General features: G+C 47.2%; 1 protein-coding gene across 3 annotated transcripts in view; it reads left to right on the plus strand.

Moving 5' to 3' along the window:
• sh3bgrl2 (SH3 domain binding glutamate-rich protein like 2) overlaps nt 1–22,697 on the plus strand; it is a 176,258-nt gene that overhangs the window by 70,805 nt on the left and 82,756 nt on the right. For 2 of the 3 annotated variants that reach the window (XM_038799313.1, XM_038799315.1), the window contains exon 2: nt 8,633–8,818. In XM_038799313.1, coding sequence (XP_038655241.1) covers nt 8,633–8,818 — 186 coding nt within the window. Of the gene's footprint in view, nt 1–8,632; nt 8,819–17,559; nt 17,961–22,697 lie in introns of those variants that run through there. The other variant, XM_038799316.1, reaches the window with a different exon arrangement.

The following is a 22,697-nucleotide window of genomic DNA, read 5'->3' on the forward strand; positions in this document are numbered from 1 at the left end:
TCCTCATCCAAATCATTTATAAAAAACACAAAAGAGCAGATGTCCCAGAACAGATCCCTGCGGGACACCACTAGTCACTGACCTCCAGGCGGAATACTTTCCATCCACTACCTTCTCCTGTCCCTACAATTCTTCTATAGTGTTATTATCTGATACAGGCCCATGATTTCTCATCTTTAAACTGTGCCCTCTAGTTGTAGATTCTCCATCGTGAGGAAACATCTAACCTGTCATGCCCCTCAGAATTTTATGCTTCAATAAGATCACCTCTCATTCTTCTAAATTCTGAAGATTATAGGTTCAAGCTGCTCAACCTTTCCTCATAAGACAGGAATCAACTCAGTGAGCCTTTTCTGTAGCTTCCTATGTAAATATGTTTTCCCTTAAGTAAGGGGGTTAAAACTATGCATAGCGCTCCAGATGTGGCCTCCTCAACAGTTGTAGCAATGCCCTGTACGGTTATAGCAAGACTGTCCTACTTTTGTATTCCATTCCTCTTGTAGTAAAGGCCATTTGCCTTTCTAATTACTTGCTGTACCTGTATGCTGACTTGTGGTGATTCATGCACAAGGGCACCCCGATCCTTTGGTACCACAGCGTTCTGCATTCCTCAATTTAAGTACATTAAGTCTGCTTTTCTGTTCTCCCTGCCAGAGCAGACAACCTCATATTCACATTATACTCCATCGGCCAAATTTTTGCCCATTGATTTAGCCAAACTATATTCCTTCACAGGCTCTTTGTGTCTCGCTCGTAATTTGCTTTCCTACCTATCTTTGTACCATCTGCAACTTTTGTCACAATACAGTTGGGCCCTTCATCCAGGTCATTAATATAGATCGTAAATAGTTGAGCCAGTCAGCTGTGTTTTTAGATTTAATTCTTTAATCGCCCATATCAATCATTTTACCCTCTGTACAATAAAAACAAGTCATTTGTACAACAGCTGTGTCATATAACGATGAATCCTAAGAAGCAACCCTGCCAGCCTGAAGATTACTTTCCCCCCCCCACCCCCCCCCAGGAGTAGCCATAGTACATTTCAGCTACAACACTACATGTCATTCAGTTCATTTTTATTTATTCATGGGTTGTGGTTATCGCTGTCAAGGCCAGCATTTATTACACATTCCTAATTGCCTTCGAGAAGGTGGTGGTGAACCACCTTCTTGAATACTACTGAGCGGCTAACCCGGCCATTTCAAAGAGCAATTAGGAGTCAAACGTTGCAGTGGGTCTGGATTGGATATCGACGAGGTAGGATGTGGACTCAAGGTCTGTATTAATAGTCCAGTAATGTGACCACTATGCTGCCATATGACTGCAGGAATTGCATTATATTTTATTGCTTATTGATTGCCATTCCGAAATATTGTCTTGATTTCTCGCTGTGCATCTCCTTTCTCTGGTGTAGCCTTATCATGATAATCTTTCATTCTGAATACTAGTCACTTTGATGTATGTTTTTAAATTGAAAGCCTTCATGTATTATTCAGAACTAAATGTCAGTTGGAGCAAAGGTCAATAGGTTGTTTCATTCAAGATAAGTGCAAAATGAAGGCAAATGCAAATAAAGATTAAGAAAAATATAGCTGACTTGTAAAATCCAACCATTTAGCTTTTATTCCAGTGTTGTTGATGTTTAGTGGGATCTGCTTCCCTGCACCAGTAGATAAGGTGCAAAAGTATTTGGCTTCACAGCTGCATTGAGAGAATAGCTAAAGGACTATTCGAAACTCTGCAATATGTACTGACATTTAAACAAGTGTGATTTTTTTTTTAAAATAGGCATTGTGTATGTTTCCAGTAAACTAAATGTAATGGGTGTAGAGGTGGGGTTATGTGTCTGACAATATATTTAAAGAATATATTTGAAGAATATATTTTTGGAAGAATAAAGGGATTAAGGGTTATGGTGTTCGGGCCGAAAAGTGGAGCTGAGTCCACAAAAGATCAGCCATGATCTCATTGAATGGCGGAGCAGGCTCGAGGGGCCAGATGGCCTAATCCTGCTCCTAGATCTTATGTTCCTATGTTCTTATGTTCTTATATGCTTTATTAAGTAGTGAAATGAAGTACGATTTTTTTCATAGGATGTGGGCATCGCTGGCAGGGTCATCATTGTTGCCCATCCCTTAAACTGAGCGGCTTGTTAGGCTATTTCAGAAGGTGGTAAAGAGTCAACCACATTGCTGTGGGTCTCGAGTCACTTGTAGGCCAGACTGGGTAAGGTTAACAGATTTCCTTCACTAAAGAGCATTAGTTGACCAGATGGGTTTTTACGACAATCAAGAATGGTTTAATGCTGTCATTACTGGTATTAGGGGCATGATTCCGTGACCACAAAGTGCCCGAAGTGGATCGTCGTGAGAGGGCAAAATCGAGGTTCGGGCCGGGGCACGAACCATTTTGTGCTTCGCCCGACCCGCTCCGGATAGCAAATTCTGGATCATGTCCCAAAATGGCAAGAATTTCATTTACCCTCATTTGCATTCATTTCAATCTCATTAACGAGATTGAAGTTAAATGAATCAGCTCCCGGAATTATTCGACTCCCCAGCCGGAAGTCACCCAGGTGTTATTTAGTAATGGTAGCACAGTGGTTAGCACAGTTGCTTCAGGGTCCCAGGTTCGATCCCCAGCTTGGGTCACTGTGCGGAGTCTGCACGTTCTTCCTGTGACTGCGTGTGTTTCCTCCGGGTGCTCCGGTTTCCTCCGACAAGTCCCGAAAGACGACGGGCGGGATTCTCCCCTACTCGGCGGGGCGGGGCAGGATGGAGTGGCATGAACCACTCCGGCGTCGGGCCACCCCAAAGGTGCGGAAGGCTCCGCACCTTTAGGGGCCATCCCCTAACATTAAGGCCGGCCGGCGGGAACGGCTTTTGGCGCCATGCCAGCTGGGGCCGAAGAGACTTCGCCGGCCGGCGGAAGTCTGCGCATGCGCCGGAGCGTCAGCGGCTGCTGACATCATCCCCGCGCATGCACAGGGGAGGGGGTCACTTCCGCCTCCGCCATCGTGAAGACTATGGCGAAGGCGGAAGGAAAAGAGTGCTCCACGGCACAGGCCGGCCCGCCGATCGGTGGGCCCCGATCGCGGACCAGGCCACCGTGGGGGCATCCCCCGGGGCCAGATCGCCCCGCGCTCCCCCCAGGACCCCGGAGCCTGCCCGCGCCGCCTGGTCCCGCTGGTAAGGTAGGTGGTTTGATTCCCGCCGGCGGGACCGGCATAAGAGCGGCGGGACTTCGGACCATTGCGGGCCGGAGAATCGGCGGGGGGGAGGGGGGGGTGCCGACCGGTGCGGCGCGATTCCCGCCCCCGCCGAATCTCTGGTGCCGGAGACTTCGGGACATGGCGGGGGTGGGATTGGCGCTGGCCCCTGGCGATTCACCGACCTGGCGGAGGGTCGGAGAATCCCACCTATGGGCAGGGATTCCCTGAACCCTCCCACCAGGTCGGAGAATCCCCGGGGGAGGCGCAAATCCCACCCCACCACCCCGGCTGCCCTATTCTCCGGCGCCGGTTTTTGGGCAGTGGCGGTATTCCTGCCACGCCGGTAGGGGGCCATTGACAGCAGCCCCCCTGGCGATTCTCCGGGCCCCGATGGGTTGAGTGGCCGTTCAGTGCCGGGCCCCTGTAGGGCTCTGCCATATTACCCAAGGGCTGGCGCGGAGAAGAGAACCCCGTTGCATGCACGGAAATACGCTGTCCAGTCTGCGCATGCGTGAGATCACGCCGGCCGTTCTGCACATGTGCGAACTAGGCGGTAGCTAGAGCAGCGGGGACAACTCCAGCGGCAACCTAGCTTCTAGAAAGGTAAATTCCTCACCTTGGGGGGGGGGGTTGACACCGGAGACGTTGGCGCCGGTTTTCCCGCCGGCATGGGGACATAGCCTCATTTTCAGAGAATTCCGCCCAACATGATAGGTGAATTGGACATTCTAAATTCTCCTTCTGTGTACTCGAACAGGTGCTGGAATGTGGTGACTAGGGGCTTTTCACAGCAACTTCATTGCAGTGTTAATTGGAGCCTACCTGTGACAATAAGTGTATTATTATAAAATGTGACGCTGGCACTATGACTATAGATGGGAAGTGAGGAGGTGAGCAGCCATTTCCATTTTCCGGCATGCAGCTCAAGGGCACCAGAGCTGCTGCCCCAGCGCCTCCCTCAGGGACTTGGTCGTTGTGGGGCGAGGGGGGCTGAAGCACTCCAGTTTGGGGGTTGCCCCTGAACCTGGGGGGATGAGTAACTTTGCGCCATCTTTAAATATTGTGGATACACATAACAGGGTCAACCACAGCTGCAGTCTGTCTGCCCTACCAAACATTTCTAGAACAGTGTGTCTGAACTCTAGGATTGTGTTGCCAATCGGAATACTATCCCACTAGCGTTACCAATTACGCACTTTAGAGTCGCCAATATGATACTGAGTCTCTTTTTATGATATGATGTTATGTCCCAACAGCATCGCCAATACTGTGGGTGTTTCTATTTCTCTTACTGAACTATAAGGCTTTCCCATATATCGGTCAAATGGACACACAACCAGTTAGTCAGTTCAAGTACAAAAATGGTTTATTTACACATAAGGGTTACTTCGACATGCAAGCACAATATACTACAAGTTAAACTGCACCTATCAGCTACAATAACCTATACTTAACTTCAGGGTGACCGGCGCTGTGCAGATTGATAAGGCCTTTATCATGATCTCACCTGGCTGGTTTGAAGAAGTGGCTCTGTCTCTGCTGGGCTCATCTGTCAGCGATTGTTGGTCCTGAACTTGGCTGTCTGGCCGTTATGCTGCAGTTGGGCTGGCACAGGCCGGACTCAAAGGAGGCTGGCACAGGCCGGGTCCAAAAGAGACTGAACACATGGCTGTGTCCCCTTTTGTCCCTCTGGGATTTCACACTCTTTGGGGCGGTCCTTAATCTTGGACCCAATAGTTCAACAGGGCTCTGATCACTGCCTTTGATTTCGGCCAATAAAGGGGCGGATGTCTTGGTGGCTGGGCAGGTCTTTAGTGGTCATTGACCTTGGCAGTTGGGCTCTCTGAGTAAAGGGATCAGTCTGTGGCTCTACTGGCTTCTTGATTGGAGTCCTATTGTTCTGGGGAACGTGCCACTAAAAGGCAAACGAGCGGGGGTTTCAGTCAGGTCTAGCTACCTGCGCTTCAAATACACACAAGCTCTGTACCTGTCTGAGTCCTGGGTTGGCCATAATTCCCATGGTCCTTTGCAGGTGGCCATCTGAGATGGCTACAATTGTCAGTACCATAGAGGCATCTGCAATAATTAAACACTTTAAGAGCAGGACTTCACCACTGTGGATCTTCTCACGGCCAAAGGGTAAGTGTGCTGATGAGCAGAGTGCAGCTGAGCATGTGGTGATCGCCAGTGTCCGCGTAGGTGGGTGGATGCTCCCGCGAGTGTGGAAAGGTCTCGGAGGCGGGGGGAGTGGGCATTGGTGTCTACACACACGAGCTACCTTGTGTAGGTCGTTGACCTTTTTCCTGCATTGGAGACCAGTCCTCCCGGTCACACTCCGGCACTCACAGCCGCTGCCACCTCGTCCCAGGCAGCACTGGCTGCCCTGACCCTCCCGGACCCTCGGAAGAACAGAGCATCCATCCTGGCCTCCACAGCATCTAGCAGCCTCGCCAGGTCAGCGTCCCCAAATCTTGGGGCCGGACTCCTGGGTACCATTGTTGCGAGCTGGCTGGGGTTGGCTGAGCAAGTGCAGCTTAAGTACTGATCGACCTTGTTAGCTGGGGGCTGGTGAGTGGGTTGCCGGCGAATCAGCTGGTGAGCCTTTGTTTGCTGCAAGAAGCCCGTTCAGCCTCATTAAGTGGACCAAGTAACGTTGAATAATGTTGCCGGCCTCTTACAACACTTAGAGATCTTTCTGGAGTATCACGCCCTGAGTGTCTTTACAGACAGAGATAGATAGGTTCTTGATTAATAAGGGGATCAGGTGTTATGGGGTGAAGTCAGGAAAATGGGTATGAGTAACATATCAGCCATGATTGAATGGTGGAGCAGTCTCGATGGGCCAAATGGCCTAATTCATCTTCTATGTCTTACGGTCTTAAAACGCCCAGGGCAACAAGAAACCCCAGAGAATGGGCACCTTCCAATAAAGCTGCAGACATCCAAAGTGATAGAGACAGTATTTAAGTAAACCACAAGATAGTTGCCGAACATGGTAGTGGAATGAAATGCACGAGCCAAAGATGGAATACAATGTTGACAAATGTGAAGTTATCCATTTTGGTAGGAATAACAGCAAACGGGATTATTATTTAAACGATAAAATATTAAAGCATGCCGCTGTGCAGAGAGACCTGGGTGCGCTAGTGCATGAGTCACAGAAAGTTGGTTTACAGGTGCAACAGGTGATTAAGAAGGCAAATGGAATTTTGTCTTTCATTGCTAGAGGGATGGAGTTTAAGACTAAGGAGGTTATGTTGCAATTGTATAAGGTGTTAGTGCGGCCACACCTGGAGTATTGTGTTCAGTTTTGTTCTCCTTACTTGAGAAAGGACGTACTGGCACTGGAGGGTGTGCAGAGGAGATTCACTAGGTTAATCCCAGAGCTGAAGGGGTTGGATTATGAGGAGAGGTTGAGTAGACTGGGACTGTACTCATTGGAATTTAGAAGGATGAGGGGGGATCTTATAGAAACATTTAAAATTATGAAGGGAATAGATAGGATAGATGTGGGCAGGTTGTTTCCACTGGCGGATGAAAGCAGAACTAGGGGACATAACCTCAAAATAAGGGGAAGTAGATTTAGGACTAAGTTTAGGAGGAACTTCTTCACCCAAAGGGTTGTGAAACTATGGAATTCCTTGCCCAGTGAAGCAGTTGAGGCTCCTTCATTAAATGTTTTTAAGGTAAAGATAGATAGTTTTTTGAAGAATAAAGGGATTAAGGGTTATGGTGTTCGGGCCGGAAAGTGGAGCTGAATCCACAAAAGATCAGCCATGATCTCATTGAATGGCGGAGCAGGCTCGAGGGGCCAGATGGCCTACTCCTGCTCCTAGTTCTTATGTTCTTATGTTCTACGCCCTGGATGATGGTTGGCGATGCAGTACCCCCGGATTTCCACAGAATTGGATCCGGAGGCCAGGGAGATTTTCTGGGTAACGGGGTGTACCGCAAGGGAGCAGCGCCTTACCGTAGAGGGGCGGATGAAGCTTTCCGTGCTCCCGGAGTCAAGAAGGCAGGAAGTCTTGTGCCCATCGATTTTCACCGTCATCGTCGCGGTTGCGAGGTTGTGCGGCCGGGACTGGTCGATCATGATGGAGGCGAGCTGTGGCTGGTGTTGGTCGGCCCCGGGCTAGTCGGCGGCGGTGGCAGGTGATGAGCGGCCAGACGAAATCCCCGATGAGCAGGGGACCTGAGGCGCCGTACAAAATGGCGCCGAAGATGGTGGGGCCAGATGGCCTACTCCTGCTCCTAGTTCTTATGTTCTTATTTCAGTGCATAAGAAAGGAATGGCGGAGAAGCAACCATCAGGCTCAAAAAAAGAGGGTGGAATTTTCCCAAAATTGCACAGGGTGCTGGATCAGGCGAGAAAACAAACCCACGGCTTCAGCATTTCTAAGAAGTTTAGAGTCATTACAGCTTCCTCCGGTAGTGGTGGAGTTGTTGAGCTTACGGGTAATGGAAGACAGCTCAAAGCATATCTGTGTCTCAGGTCAATGCTCCCATGTGTGCTTGTGTGCCGAGATCTTTAACGTCCAGTGTTGTATCTGGGTAAAGGCATTGGTAGGGATTTACACATGGCCTCTGAGATATGCAGAAACCTCGGATGAGGAAGTCATGTGGTCTCGAACTTTGCTGCAACACACTTCGAGAGATAACACTCTGGTCACCTATGGAGAAACAGCTTCATGCATGCTAGTAATTGGAGAATCTGTAAATCGTTGAAGACTAACAATAAACGGTTCATGTTTAGATGTCTCAAGATCTCATCACTGAGACATCTAAAGAGCCCATTATTATAACAGTCATATTAATGTTGCTAAACAAATGTCATTCAAGGTAGAGATATATTTCTATTTAAGATATTTTTTCCCCCATTTTTATACACTCAACAAATTTGAGATGAGGAATAGTGGCATGTGAACACAATTGGGTAGACATTTTTGATTTCCCATTGTAACTTTGCTGGAAGATCGTGGAAAAGCTGTTTCTGCAGGGATTCCTTTGATCTTCCACTGATGTAGTGCGAGATTTGAAGAAGTATACTTAGATTTAATCAGACCAAATTAATTTGGTTTCAGTTAATCTTGATTGAGTTGCTGATGAAGAAACGTGCAGCAAAACAAGAGTGGTTCAAAATTGTGTTTTAAAATTCCCACCCATGTTTTCCTTCCATCCCACAAAGGGGAATGGTTCATTGTAGCGAACCAACTCTCCATCATGGCTCAAGTGAGTTATTGGCACCATTTTATAATCAAAAACAAATGAGTTAAAGCTTCTGTGAAACTCTGATAGAAATCTTCCTTTTGACGTTGCTCATTATTGCTGTTGGAATAAAAACAAAAACTACTTTGTCGATGTACGAAAAATGTCAGAAGGGGTCAATTGAATTCTCTTGACTGAGGTTTGATTTAATTGCAGATCAAAAAACGACAACATGAGGTAGTGGGTTTCTTAGAGTCCAACAAGATTGAATTTGAAGAGATTGACATAACAATGTTGGAAGATCAGAGAAGGTGGATGTATCATAATATCCCGCAGGAGAAGCAGCCTGCCAAAGGAAACCCACTTCCACCCCAGATATTCAACAATGACGCATACTGTGGAGTAAGTAGACCGATTTGTTCCTACCTCCTTGTTTTTTAGACAATGCTACATCATCGTAATTCTCAAACTTGCAGATTCAGTACTTTGCCACAAACATGTTGGCAAGGGGCTGGGCACCAAATTTGTCTTGCTTTCTTTTCATTTTTCCCCCTCTCTTTCCTTTCAGTTCCTATTTTTATGTTTGGTTCTGTTGTTTCTTCTTTAGGGTTTCTGCCGATGTACGGCTGAAGTAAAATGGTCAATAGGGTAAACCTCGGCCAAAATCAATGGTGGAATTTTTCAAACTCATCATTATGCTAATTATTTCCTCTAACATAGAAGCACAAAACACAGGAAGATGCCATTTGGCCCATCTTGCTTGTGCCAGCTCTTTGAAAGAGCTATCCAATTCGTCCCACTCTTGCTGCTCTTCCCCCATAATTCAGCAAACATTTCCCCAAGTATACAACCTTGTTTTACTTCTGTTTTGCATCTGAAGACTGTTGGTCTGGCACAGAACTGCTGAAACTCTGAATGCAGTGGACTTGAGTGCATTGGTTTTGAGAGGTTACTGGTCCCAAAGTATACTCAGCCCATAGTAACACCCACAGAATAATTAAGCCCACTGACCTTAATGTTCGTTGTCAGGGCATTGAACCTTGTGTGCCATGAGTACATTGTGGAAATTTGCAACGTTCTATCCACAATTGTCCATCCTTTCAAGTTAATGGATCCAAAAGCTGGGCGACAATGCCTGACATTTGATGGGTGTTCCTAGTGTAAAAAAAATCTTGGCTCCAAAATGCTGAAGACAAATGTGCCCTAATAAACTTATTGTTTAAATGGTGCCTATTAATTGAGCTTCTGCAGAAATCAGTTTAGTCTGTACCCTTTTGTTTTTTTTCAAGGCAATAAAATTATTTATCCCTGAATAAATGATTATAGTATTTATTCATAAATGAACATGATCTTAAGCTGGTATCCTGGGAAATTGGTCAAGAGCTTTGTTGCATGTGTGGTAAAATTTGCGTTTGTAATTCATGGAAGTGAAGTAATCTAAAATTGATCTTTGGCTTGAGGCAGACACTTTGCTAATTCCCACATTTGTTTCCTCAGATATCAAAAGCAGATAATGCCTTTTGACAGTGCCTGAGTTTGATTGTTGAATTAGAATGGAAGAAGATTTGCGCTGTACGTGATTATTGTCTAATATTGATGCTGACCTTTCAGAGTTTATTGGATTTGGGTTTATTGTCACGTGTACCGACATACAGTAAAAAGTATTGTTCTGCGTACAGTCTGGACAGATCATTCCATTCATGAAAAAAAATAGAGCAAACATAAATACAAAATGTAAATACATAGATACAGGCACAGACAAAGGGTTTAGCTCCCTCACAGCAATAGCATTTACTTGAATGAATACCAATACCGTGTAGGTCAGATAGGCTTCAGATGGTTTCACAGGTCGGCGCAACATCGAGTGCCGAACGGCCCGTACTGCGCTGTAATGTTCTATGTACCCAAATATAAAATCAATTTGAAACATGGGAAATGACTGTGATGAGGATCTATAACTGTCTTCTCCCTGAGGACGACACTGAAGAATGTATATCAAGCTAAATTTTAAGGGACTGTCTTTAAAAAAAATAAAATTTCAAATCTTACATTAGCTTACATTAACACTGCAATGAAGTTACTGTGAAAATCCCCCAGTTGCCACACCACGGCACCTGTTCGGGTACACAGAGGGAGAGTTCAGAATGTCCAATTCACCTAACAAGCACGTCTTTCAGGACTTGTGGGAGGAAATTGGAGCACCCGGAGGAAACCCACGCAGACACACGGAGAACGTGCAGACTCCGCACAGACAGTGACCCAAGCCGAGAATCGAACCTGGGACACTGGCGCTGTGAATAAACAGTGCTAACCACTGTGCTACTGTGCCACTCGAAGAAAGTAATCTGCATAATCTTCAGCTGTTTTAAAGGCTCAATCCTGGAACATATTTTTCTGCTGATCTACCAAGTATTTAACACAGCGCCACAGCAAATTATGGAAGGTGTGTGAAGCTGATGTTAGACAAAGAAATGTTACATTTTAACACGTTTACACATGTGTTGAAGATGAGCAGTCCAATCAGGCTAGCTTCATAGTAAGTGTTTTATTTTCAAGATTCAGTTAAAATATAAATTAATGCCCAGTATTTTTTTCATTAAATATTCCGGATAAAATAATTGCAGCATGTTATCCTGAAATATTCTTTCTGAGGTTAACCTTAATATTAATTTAAGCTTCTACTGTGGAGGCTTTGGAGGTTGGAAGCACCTGACAGGTTTTTTGTCTATTTATTTATCAAGAACATTAAATCAGGGGGGTTGGGGGCACATTGTCACTTTGACGTCAGTCTGGAAAACCAAACTGCAATATTAATTCTTCCATATAATTCACATTTAGTGTATTTTGCCCCTTCATCCATGGAAGTAGGAACAGGAGTAGGCCATTCAGCCCCTCGAGCCTATCCCACCATTCAACTGATCTGTGGCCGAGCTCCTCATACCTGCCTTTGGCCCATATCCCTTCATATCTTTGCTTCACAAAAGTCTATCCATCTCAGATTTAAAATTAACAACTGATCCAGCTTCAACTGCTGTTTGTGGGAGAGAGTTCCAAACCTCTACCACCCTTTTGGGTGAAGAAGGGCATCCTAACATCCCTCTTGAACGGTCTGGCCCTAATATTTAGACGATGCCCCCGAGTTTCAGAATCTCCAACCAGCGGAAATAGTTTACCTTCATTTTATCTGTCTTTTCCTGTTAATGCCAACAATTGTTGGAATGGTCACACCCTACTGAACCTAATCCAAATCCAATTCCTGCTTTCGGCTAACATTTGCACATGCTTACTGTCCTACCCACTGTCCTGCAAATGTCACTGGAGTTCTGACTTGTTTTCCTTTACTGAACTAGGATCAGTGATGCCAATTCTCAGCTAACTCCTTCGATACTGAAGCAGTCTGTTTGCACCACTTAACCGGCAAGCAAAGACCACTTCCAGTAAGGGGCAGGATTTCACATGTGACGGGGTTTCCTACCCCGCCGCTGAAAATTTGCAGTGAGGCATGTTAATTGGTGAGGGGCATAACTTCCATTCCATCTGAGGAGAAAGACCCACCTCTGAGAGCTGCCACATAAACAGATTGGCTGGCAACTCTGTTCTCAACTGAGGCATCTCATTGGAAAAAGTGGCCTGAAAAGGAGACACTCCTATCCCCTTTCTGCCTGACACCCAAGTAGGCTTCAGCCCGTGCCAAAACATTGTGGCCAAGCGGGAAGAAGCTTTGTCCACTTAATGGTCTCCATACCTGCAAGGCTGGCGGGCGGCCTGAGGCGTTGTCAGCAGCCACTCAGCCCATTGAATCTACCGACCAGTAGAGGTGGCAGAAGTGGATTCTGGGAGAAGTCAACTCAGTCACCTCAAGTGTACTGTGGGTAGCCAAAGAACCCCTCCAGTGACAAACAGGAGGAAGATCATTGTCCAGTAGAGGCAGACGAAGAGGATTCTGGGAGAAGTCAACTTAGTCACCTCGATTGTACTGTGGGTAGCCGAAGAACTTCTCCAGGGACAACAGAGATGATCGTTGTTGAGCAGAGGCAGAAGACGAGGATTCTGGGAGAAATCAACTCAGTCCCAGACTTATAAAGTGATGCACTATCAATTACGATGAGACGAGAGTAGAGGGTAATCGAGGCTTTATTAAGCAGAGATGTGTTGCCTCCTGCAGCTGCGACCAGAAATGGGAGCAGCTTGGTGTGCACACACATTTATACTCCGCCTACTGGGTGCAGCCAGCAGGCAGGGATCTACCCCCGTACCTGTAATACAGGAGCCTTACCGTTTAACCTCTAATACAAATATGATACAAACAGTGGTGACTACCACATAAAGATTATTATTATGCGTGCCATCAATTACCCCCTAGTCCTGGGGCATCTCGGCGATGACAGAGAATCTGTTGCCCGGGCATCTTGTTGGACTTGGTGCAGGTCACGGTTTATATAGTTGGCTGCTATGGCAAACAGGACACCTGTGACTTCACTGATGCACTTGTGGGCTGTTGGTTGTCAAATGCCGCACAAATTTCCGCTTGAGCCCTGGAATTAACCTGAAGCGCAGACGTTCAGGTCTGCAGTGACCTTGACAGGCACCGGCAGCTGGTATCCTTCTCCTCCAGAAGGTCATGGTACAGGTGCTGCACCGTCACCTTGTGGAGGCAGAGCCTCATGCGGCACATACTTTCTGACATCTCCTCATACAACCAACTACGCCTGTGCAACTTAGGACTTCGCTGGCCTCCCCCTCTAGGTCCCTCGGTTCCCTATTAGCAATAACCTTGAGCTCTGCAACCAGAGGCTGCTACTGTCGGAGATTTAAAGTGACCTTCACCATATTACCACGGACAGGACCCTGTTGTGGGGGTGTTCGATGGCACAGACAAGCAGCAGCTGACGTTTCTGCTGTTATGGGTACACACAATCCGGGGCATGTTGGACCCACAGGCGTTAACCCCCCCCCCCCCCCCCCCAAGGGGCGATCCCTCGCCGAGCATTGGAACGGCAGCTCCAGAGCCCACAGGCTAATTGCCTGATTTCAGAGGTGACTACTTACCTCTTTCGAACCCAGCAGCCGTTGCGCTAGCTTCACATTTTTAAATAGGTGTACTAAAGGGCGCCAGCGTGACCACTCGCTGTGGAGCCGGTTAGATCACAGGAGGCCGTTAGTTAGGGGTCCACCCCATGAACGATGTAGAGATTGGCCTCAATTGGTGTTAATTGGTTTCTCGCCACGTCTAGGCTGGGTCCAGAACCCGCCTACGGAAGGGTGCCGGTTAGATCAGAAACCGATTGGCACCTGGCGGAAACCCGGTTTCATTCTCCCGTGCTCGAACCGGCTTGCACGGATCCGCACCGGGTGCATTGCGGCCGTTAGATCGCGTCGTTAGTGCGTTAGTGTGGAAACCAGTTTTATCATTACTTAATGGTGGGACTGCTACTGTATGAAATCTTTGCACCTCCTTCAAAGTAACACATTCGCACACTCAGGATCTTGGTAAGTTGAGAAATATATTTCTATAAAATCACCAATTTTTTGTTGCTTTTGTTATCACATATCATTTTGTCAATAAATAAATTTTGCAACAATGGTAACGAGCAAATTGATTTCCATGTACTGTTCCAAAAATTAAACGCTCTATTCAAAGAAAAGGAAGCCATTCCTGACTTTTTAGTTACTTTTCCTATCTCGAATATTGTGAAATTCCCTTGAGCAGCCTGCAATGCATCCCCAGCAGGATTAGCTGTGAACCGGCATAGTATTGTTTCAGGGCAGCCCATACATTATAACCAAAGCAATGTCACAGAGACTGACGACTAACAGGGAAATATCTCCCTTTTATCGCTCGTGTTGATAGATCACTCAGCTAACCAGCAAAGTAATTGACCTCCATGTTGATTGTGTTACAATCCCAGTTGATGTTAGAACTGTACGGGAAGAACCCAGAATGCAAAACTGGCTCACAAGACCGTGGGCTGGATTCTCCAATTCTGCGGCTATGTCCAGAAGAAGCGTTTGGTCTTACGATCAAAACGTCAGCGCTGCCCCCACATCAATCCTCCGCCCGGTGGGGGGCTAGCAGCTGCACTGCATAAACCCCCCCCGGCTCTACCTGCAGATATGGAGGGAGAATTGTCGGGGCCGTGCCCTTGCATGCGCATGCCGGCAGCCTGCGGCGGTCACATCGTAAAGCATAGACCCTGCCTACCAAAAACTTCCCAGCTGTGATCCCCCTTTCCCACCCCAGACCACTCCCCACCAATCCCCCCCCGCACCCGCCAAAGCCCCCCAGCCAGCGGAACCCCCCCCCCACTGTGGCGCTGGACACAGTCCGCAGCCACCACGCCAGATTAATGAAAAGTGAGAGGAAACGTGTCCCACACCGTCGGGAACTCGGCCCATCGGAGGCGGAGCATCGTAGGAGGGCCTCAGGCGACGTTTTTGAGGGGGTGGAGCATCAGAAAAACAGCACCGCCCCCGATTCCAGCGTAAAAATGGATTCGCCGGTCAATCACCTAACGCGATTTCGGCATCGCCGATCGGTCAATCCCGCCCGGATCTTCTACTTTATTTTAATAAAACGTGGAGGAACAGAGCAACAGGACTGCTAACTTGTTTTAAAAACAAGGAAGAAATATTTATTAAACATGAAAAATTGGATTATAATATAATACTCCTTTACACCCCCCCAATTTAACAAATACACACAGATTTAAAGATTAATATGGATTACAAAGGGCGTCTTAAACTACAATAGTCTCATTAACACCAGTGTCCTGTCTCCAACTGTCCACAAATTTAGCTTAAACTATAATGTAATAGTTTCTCTACCTTACAAGGCTCCACCACATGCTTCTGCCAGTTATTTATTCTTCATGCCATAAACTCTCAGCACAACAGAAACACATTTGGAATTAACCAACCCTCACACATACGAACACCTTTGTCCAGCATAAATCTAATTATAGGTTTTACCTTCCAGGCACAGAAACATTAAATTAAAGCCACTGATATCTTCTTTCTAATGATTACCAATACAAATATAAATCCTTTAAAACTACCTTTATTTTCCTAACAATGGATACAATATTTTTTTTCTTTCTGTACCCATTGTCATTGTAGCCTCGTTACGAAAGGCCAATATTGCTGCTGATCAAAAACATCTGGAGCTTCAAGAATGTATCCCAATTTTCCGATAGGAGAAGCATTTACTACCACATGCAAGTTTTTGATTTGGAAATCAATTGAACTTATTTTAAAAGCTTTCTATGAACAGTTGCCAGTAACAGACAGCTTTTAGTTTCGAAGGCCGTGATTCAACATGAAATGTTTCTGTCGAATCACGGCCTTCGAAACCAAAAGCTGTCTGTTACTGGCAACTGTTCATAGGAAGCTTTTAAAATAAGTTCAATTGATTTCCAAATCAAAAACTTGCTTGTACCAGCGGGGCCAGCAACGCAATTTCATGTTAATTCGGTCTTCGCACCCACTGCACTGTTACTTTGGATCCCATCCCCCCCACCAAATTAATTTGAACCCCTGCCCAGTAGCATGAACCAACCTCCCTGCTAGGATATTTGTTCCCCTCCAATTCAGGTGCAACCCATCCCACCTGGAGGGCGGGATTTACCACGCATTCCGCCTGGCGTATTTCGGCAGCGTAGGCGGATCGCCAGCGGGATTTTCTGGTTCTGCCATCGTCAACGGGATTTCCCAGGGTTGCCAACGATTGTCAACAGGATTTCCCATTGACTGCCTCGTCACCAGGAAACCCGCGGCCGGCTGTGGGGCCGGAATATCCCGCTGGCCTGAACTTCTGGTAAATTCCGCCCATATAATGCGCAGCAAAGCTCATCGGAATGTGGGGCAATTCTGTGCAACGAAAACAGCCGGCAGGAATTCTGAAATAAAAACAGAAAATGCTGGATAAACTCAGCAGGATCTGTGGAGATAATCCAGGCTTTTGGAGAAATTAAATCGGACTGGTGGATGCAACTATTGTTTATTTTGTAAGCACCACCGACAAAATTAATTTCGCCCACCCATGTCAAAAAGCCCAAGCATACATTAGTTGAAGCGTAGTTAGACATTGAAATGGCTGTGTTGCAGCTGAAACATCAATTTTATTTTGGTGAGTATTCTATTTCAGTTCCTGGTGGCCGCTTCTTTTTTTTTTCATTTGTGAATTTCTGTTTATGTGGTTCAAGGACATTCTGATCAGTTGCTGTTGTTGCAAATGATGATTATTTGCTCTGGAATTAGAGGACCATCTCCAATCAACTCAGGATTGATGACAATTCTGATTAACAAACACAACCCCTCGCCTTTGTCCCTGCCAGATGCGTGAGGCAGATCTTCTATTGTTGCCGTCTAATTGCATTGTGGATGAGATGAGATAAATCATCTGGATTATTTTCTGGACGGGGATACAATATAAATATAATTGTTAAGGAACATCAGGCTTGATTGCATTTTCAGCAAAATTGCTGCCCCCTCTTGCCAAGAAGAATAGGCAACGATGTTCATTCATGTCTGATCATTAGTTTGAAAATTTGAACTACTTTATTTTCATGGAACCTTTTTATGAAATGTGCAGCCAATTCCTTTTATCTTACCACCTTGGAATGCTTACATTTAAATCATCCTTGTGAGCACCAGTTGTCTATTACGCTTTATGCATTTTTAAAAAATCCAAGTCTTTTATCATTGAGATTCTTGTGAATCATGGGTGGCAACAAGTCACAATGCATGATGGGGCACGTGACCATTGGTCAAGCATTGCTTGAGTAGAATTCAAGCAGGAGATTGGGATGGGAGGAACCCTAGCCAGTCCATAACTGAGCCCCATTCCATTTTCCTTTCATTAGCTTCAGGCTCTGTAAAGTGGCCATGTTGAAAAGACCATTCGGGGGGGGAGGGGTGGGGGGGTGAAATTCTGTAGGGATTTCCCCACTTGTCCACCGTCCAGTCAATGGGAGAGAAACATGAAAACCTCGGGAAAACCACGTTCCTGCAGATCTCTGGATTTTCTGCAGCTCTTCCAACAAAGTAATTGGACAAACAAGTGATCGTTCCGAGATGTGCACCCTGTAACATTGGTGTTTTAAAAAATCAAACTCCTTTGTCAATCCTACCTTCCTCTTTGGCAGGGTTGCATGGCCAATGGAGCCAATCAACAACAACGTGATCAAGGAAAGCTCCAGCAACAGTGACTAGGAGCAGCCTGCAGAGAGAGAGAAGAGGCAGATGGAGAGATGCTGAAGTGGTCCGGAAATAGGAGGACAGTCACAGGAAGATGGAGACAGATGCTATTACTTTTCACTTTGTCTGCGAGCGATGTCGCGGGAGTTCTATTGGAGTTGTGCCAATTGTTGTTTACTCAGTTTTCCTCTTTATTGTGTTCTTTATGGTGCTCTAGAACTGCCAGAGGGTTAAGAGTGGACATTTCGTGCAGAGCTGTCTCTGATGTGATGATATAAATCACAACAGTTTGCTATGGGCAACAATTTCCATTTATACCATGGATTAAATGTTTTTTTTAAAAAAAGAATCCTAAGGCATCTCAGAAGGTCATCGGAATTGGCTGACGAGCCAGGAAGGAGAGATTAGGCAGTACTCCCAGTTCACGATATCACAGCATGTCAGAATCTAAATCTAACCAGCACTTCTGAAGCATAAAAGCAGAATCTTGAGGGATAACTAAGATACATCACTAAACTCTTGAGATGTCTCCGGATAATTATATATTATAAAGCAATTCAGTTGTATACTCTTTCCCTTTTAAGGTTAGGAGTAAACCTAACTGTGATTCAGTTGAAGCTGCACAAAATATTGAGAGAGGAACAGTTGGCAAGGAAGCCCTTGTCTTCTCTCTCATTATAGGGGCTCTGTTGTTGATGCAACTTTGATACTTTTCATTAACTCTAAACCACGACTAAAACCACCTGGTGGATTTTGTAGCAGTGGCCACACAACATTAAAGTAGGAGTGATTGACTGCTTGAACGTCATATCTTTTCGTGCATAGTAAATCTAGGGTGCGAATTAACAGCCGGGTTCAGCCCAGCGCGGATTCATGCACCCTGGTTAAATCGCAGGAGAGGCCAAAATCGGGATCCGGCGCCAATCAGTTTGCAATCTAAATGGCCGCTCCTGTTGGCGGGTTCCGGATCCCAACTCGACTTGGCATGCATCCCAGGGACACTGGAGCTGCTGCCCCAGTGCTGTCGGGGTGGGGGTGGGGGTGGAGACGTGTCCCCACCAATCAGGGGTCGCCCCTGGGCTGTTGGGGGGGGGGGGGGGGGTGATGCACTATCAATCATGACAAGACGAGAGTAGAATGTAATCGAGGCTTTATTACACAGAGATGTGTGGCCTCCTACAGCTGCTACCGAAATGGCTGCAGTTCGGAGAGCCCACACATTTATACTCCGCCTACTGGGCGGGGCCAGCAGGCAGGGATCTACCCCCGTACCTGCACTACAGGGGCCTTACCGTAATACCCTCGTATGCAGTATACACAATACAACAGTGGTGACTACCACACGGGGGGATGAGGGCTCAGCACCTGTGGGTCCTGAAGGCTGTCTTCCAATATTGCGCATTCCCATAACAAGGGCAATTACAGCTGCTGCCTGTCTGCCCCACCAAACACTTACAGGAAAGGGCCCTGTTTATGGTGAAGGTCAATTTAACTAATTTAACTGTGAGCAGCCTCTGATTGCACAGCTGAAGGTTATCGATAATAAGGAACTGGCATTGTTAGTTATGTGAGCACTTCAGAGCTCTCAAGTGTATTCTCGTGGGTATACGTGCCATGTCGCAGACGGGTTTTATTGCCTAGCATTCCAGTCAAACAGTGAGGCCTGGACACTTTGCCTGAAATCTGGGACTGTCACAATGGAACATCCAAGCGCTGGACCTCAGCCCTGGAGATATCTCCGCAAATAGAGGGTGAGTGTGTGAATCGGGGCGGGTACATGAGCTCGCTCTCCCTAAGTTTCCCGGCAGAGGTCCAGGGTCCGGGGGTCTTGGGGCTCCTGCTGTGGCCAGAGTGTACAAGGCGGTGTCCGCCAGTACAACTAGTTTGGTGGATGGCACCCTGAGAGAAGGCAGGAAAAGCAAACGTGGGAGAGGCTTGGGGACTTGTGGGTCCTGATTGTGGGTATCTCACCTTCTCCAATACCTTCCAGATATAACAATATGGACAGTGTTGTTGACCCCGAAGTAGCCCTCGCAGTGCTGAGGGCAGCTGAGGCGACCTGATGGCGGAGAAGGTGGCAACAGGTTCGAGGTGCAGGAGCCCACCACACAGCAGATCCGGCGACCCTTCCGTCTGGGGAGAGACCCAGAGGGGGATGCCAGTCCAAGGTGCACAGGCATCATTGGGCATTTGAGGAGATGACGGACAGCATGTGCCGCAGGTGGCTCCATCTCAACAAGGAGACTGTGCGGCACCTGTACCATGTCCTCGTGGACTCATGGAGGAGGTGGAGGACACCTGCTGTGAAGGTCACTACAGCCCTGAATTTCTGTCCCACCGGCTCATTTCAGGGCTCAAATGGGGACTGGTGCATCATATCACAACCTACTTCCCATGAGTGCATGCGTGAGGTGGTGGATGCCCTGTATGCCTGGACGGCTGAGCTGGACCAAGCCCATCAAGATGCCTGGACAGCAGATTTCTCGGTCATCGGCGGGATTCCCCTTATCTAGGGGGTAATTAATGACACGCATGTCACCTTGCACCAGGGAGTGCCCTTCATTAACAGGAAGGGGTTGCACTCCCTGAATGTCCAACTCATGCATAACTGCCACCTTCCCAGGGAGCATGTATGACACTTACATCCAGGCACTTGGAGATCCCCGGTTCCGATGCCCGGATTGCTGTGGCAGTGCACTTCAGCAACCCCCCCCCCCCCCCCCCATAGGGTCTCCTGCTTTCTGGTGGTCTTTTGTGCCCTCCACAATCTGGCACAGCAATGAGGTGACATGCTGGATGAGGAGGAAAAGGAACATGTGGTCTCGTCAGAGGAGTGTCTGGACCAGGAGGGGCTGGAGGACGAGCTCGGGTTAGATCTGCGGGAGCAGTTGAAAGAAGGAGGACAGGCAGTGGCTAGGGTCAGGGAGGCCCTCATCCTCACCTGCTTCTCTTGTTACGAGGCTTTGTCCATCAGGTCACCCCCTCTTCCCCCCAATCTCTCTTTTTCCCCCCATCCTTCTTTTCCCCCACCCTGTCACACACACGGTGTGCAATAAGGGGCGCGGACCATCCCGCTGTATAACGTGACAGAGGCTGCACATATATCAGGCGTAGCATGTTTTAATTGTGAACACCTTCATTGTCTCGTGACCCCCCCCCCCCACCAGATGCCATCCCACTAGATGCCTCCCCCATCAGAACCCCATCATAGAATCCCCCTTATTAGAGTCCCTTCTATATCAGAGAACCTCAATCATGCTTGAATGCATCTGAAGTACCCTACTTTGAACCTAACTGCAATGTTTATAAACACCTAGCTATGATTGACAGCTCCTGACCACATCAAAATCAGTTAAGTGCTTTCTGCTGAGGAAAAAATAGGAAGTGAATGCACTTAACTCCTAGATGTTTAGAAACATTGCAGTTAGGCTCTAATCAGGATACCTGAGTTGCATGAAGGGAGATGAAAAAAACACCTGGGTGTCTGGAAGCTATTAGTCTGTCAATTGCAGCCCATTAAAAGCTATTTCTCTTTGAAAGTGAATAGAAACCTTGAAAATCAAAGGATCTGATGGGGTTTAAAGCTTTATGATATGTTTTGACTTTCTAACAGTTGATGCTTTCTGGACATCTGTCTGAGGCATCAGGTATAAGGTATAAGTGAAAAAGTAGTGATTTTCTCACTCTTCATGCCTCGACTGCTCTTTACCATCCAGGAGGGGTGACTGATAGCGGGAGTCCTCGGATATGGGGGTGGGGTCTCTGATATGGGGGTGGTCTCTGATATGTGGGGGTCGCAGATTTGCGTGTCGCTGGTGGGGGGGTCTGATGGCGAGTCTCTGAAGGGAGAGTTGATGGGTGAGGTCGAGTCACCCTCAGTGAGTGCTGTGGAGGGGGGAAGGGGTATGACCCAGCAATTCCTGTAGTGGAGGGGGAAGATTTTGCGTTGTTGGGGGGTGGGGGGACTAGCCGCCGGACCTCACTGTTGGGCTGCCCACTCATAATGGCTGCCCAATAGTGGGATTCGGAATACATTTGCATGGCAAGGGAGAGTGAATCACTTCTGGGCGCCGATTCGAGCGGTTCAGCTGCAGCAGTAGAGCATAGTCTCCCAAACAGACAATCTAGCTGTTTCTCTTGCTCTGGCTACATTGACGGCTGAGAGTCCCTAGTGACGTAGAGCACCTGGTGTCTGCGGGCACTGCTGAGGTCTTCATGCCCCGTGTTTTCATTTGTGATTTGATTTTGTTTCAGGCAAAAAGGAGCTTCCCCTTTAATTTGTCCATCAGTTTATTTGATTTGCTTTGATTGGTTATTTGATTTATACAAAATAGAAGATCTCTCTTGTTGAAGATGGTCATTGCCTGGAAACTATGTGGTACAAAAATTACTTGCCATTTACCAGGCTAAGCCTAAATACAATTCAGGTCTTGCTGCCTGCTTGCATGGACTGTTTTGATACCTTTGGTGTTACGAATGGTATAAAGCATTGTGCAGTCATCAACGAAGGGCTCCACTTCTGGCCTTATGATGACTGGAAAGTCATTGATAAGCAGATGAAAACAATTGAGCTGAGGACACCACCCTGCGAACTCAGGGCGGCCTGGTAACACAGTGGTTAGCATTGTTGCTTCACAGTTCCAGGGTCCCCGGTTCAATTCCCGGCTTGAGTCACTGTCTGTGCGGAGTCTGCACGTTCTCCCCGTGTCTGCGTGGGTTTCCTCCGGGTGCTCCGGTTTCTTCCCACAGTCCATAGATGTGCAGGTTAGGTGGATTGGCAACGCTAAAATTCCCTTAGTGTTCAAAAAGAAAGGTTATGTGGGGTTGCTGGGTTACAGGGAGAAGGTGGATGTGTGGGCTTGAGTGGGGTGCTCTTTCCAGAGGCCAGTGTCGGCTCAATGGGCCGAATGGCCTTCTTCGGCACTGTAAATTCGGTAAATCTTGCAGCGATATCCTGGGATGAAGATGATTAACTTCAACAACCACGGAGATCTTTCCTTGTGTTTTGTATGAATCAGAGGTCCCTCTTGATTTCTATTGACTTCCGCTTTGCTAGGGCTCCGTGGTACTGAGCCAGATGCTGCCT

The sequence above is a fragment of the Scyliorhinus canicula genome, chromosome 6 (assembly GCF_902713615.1).
Source record: "Scyliorhinus canicula chromosome 6, sScyCan1.1, whole genome shotgun sequence".
NCBI lineage: Eukaryota > Metazoa > Chordata > Chondrichthyes > Carcharhiniformes > Scyliorhinidae > Scyliorhinus > Scyliorhinus canicula.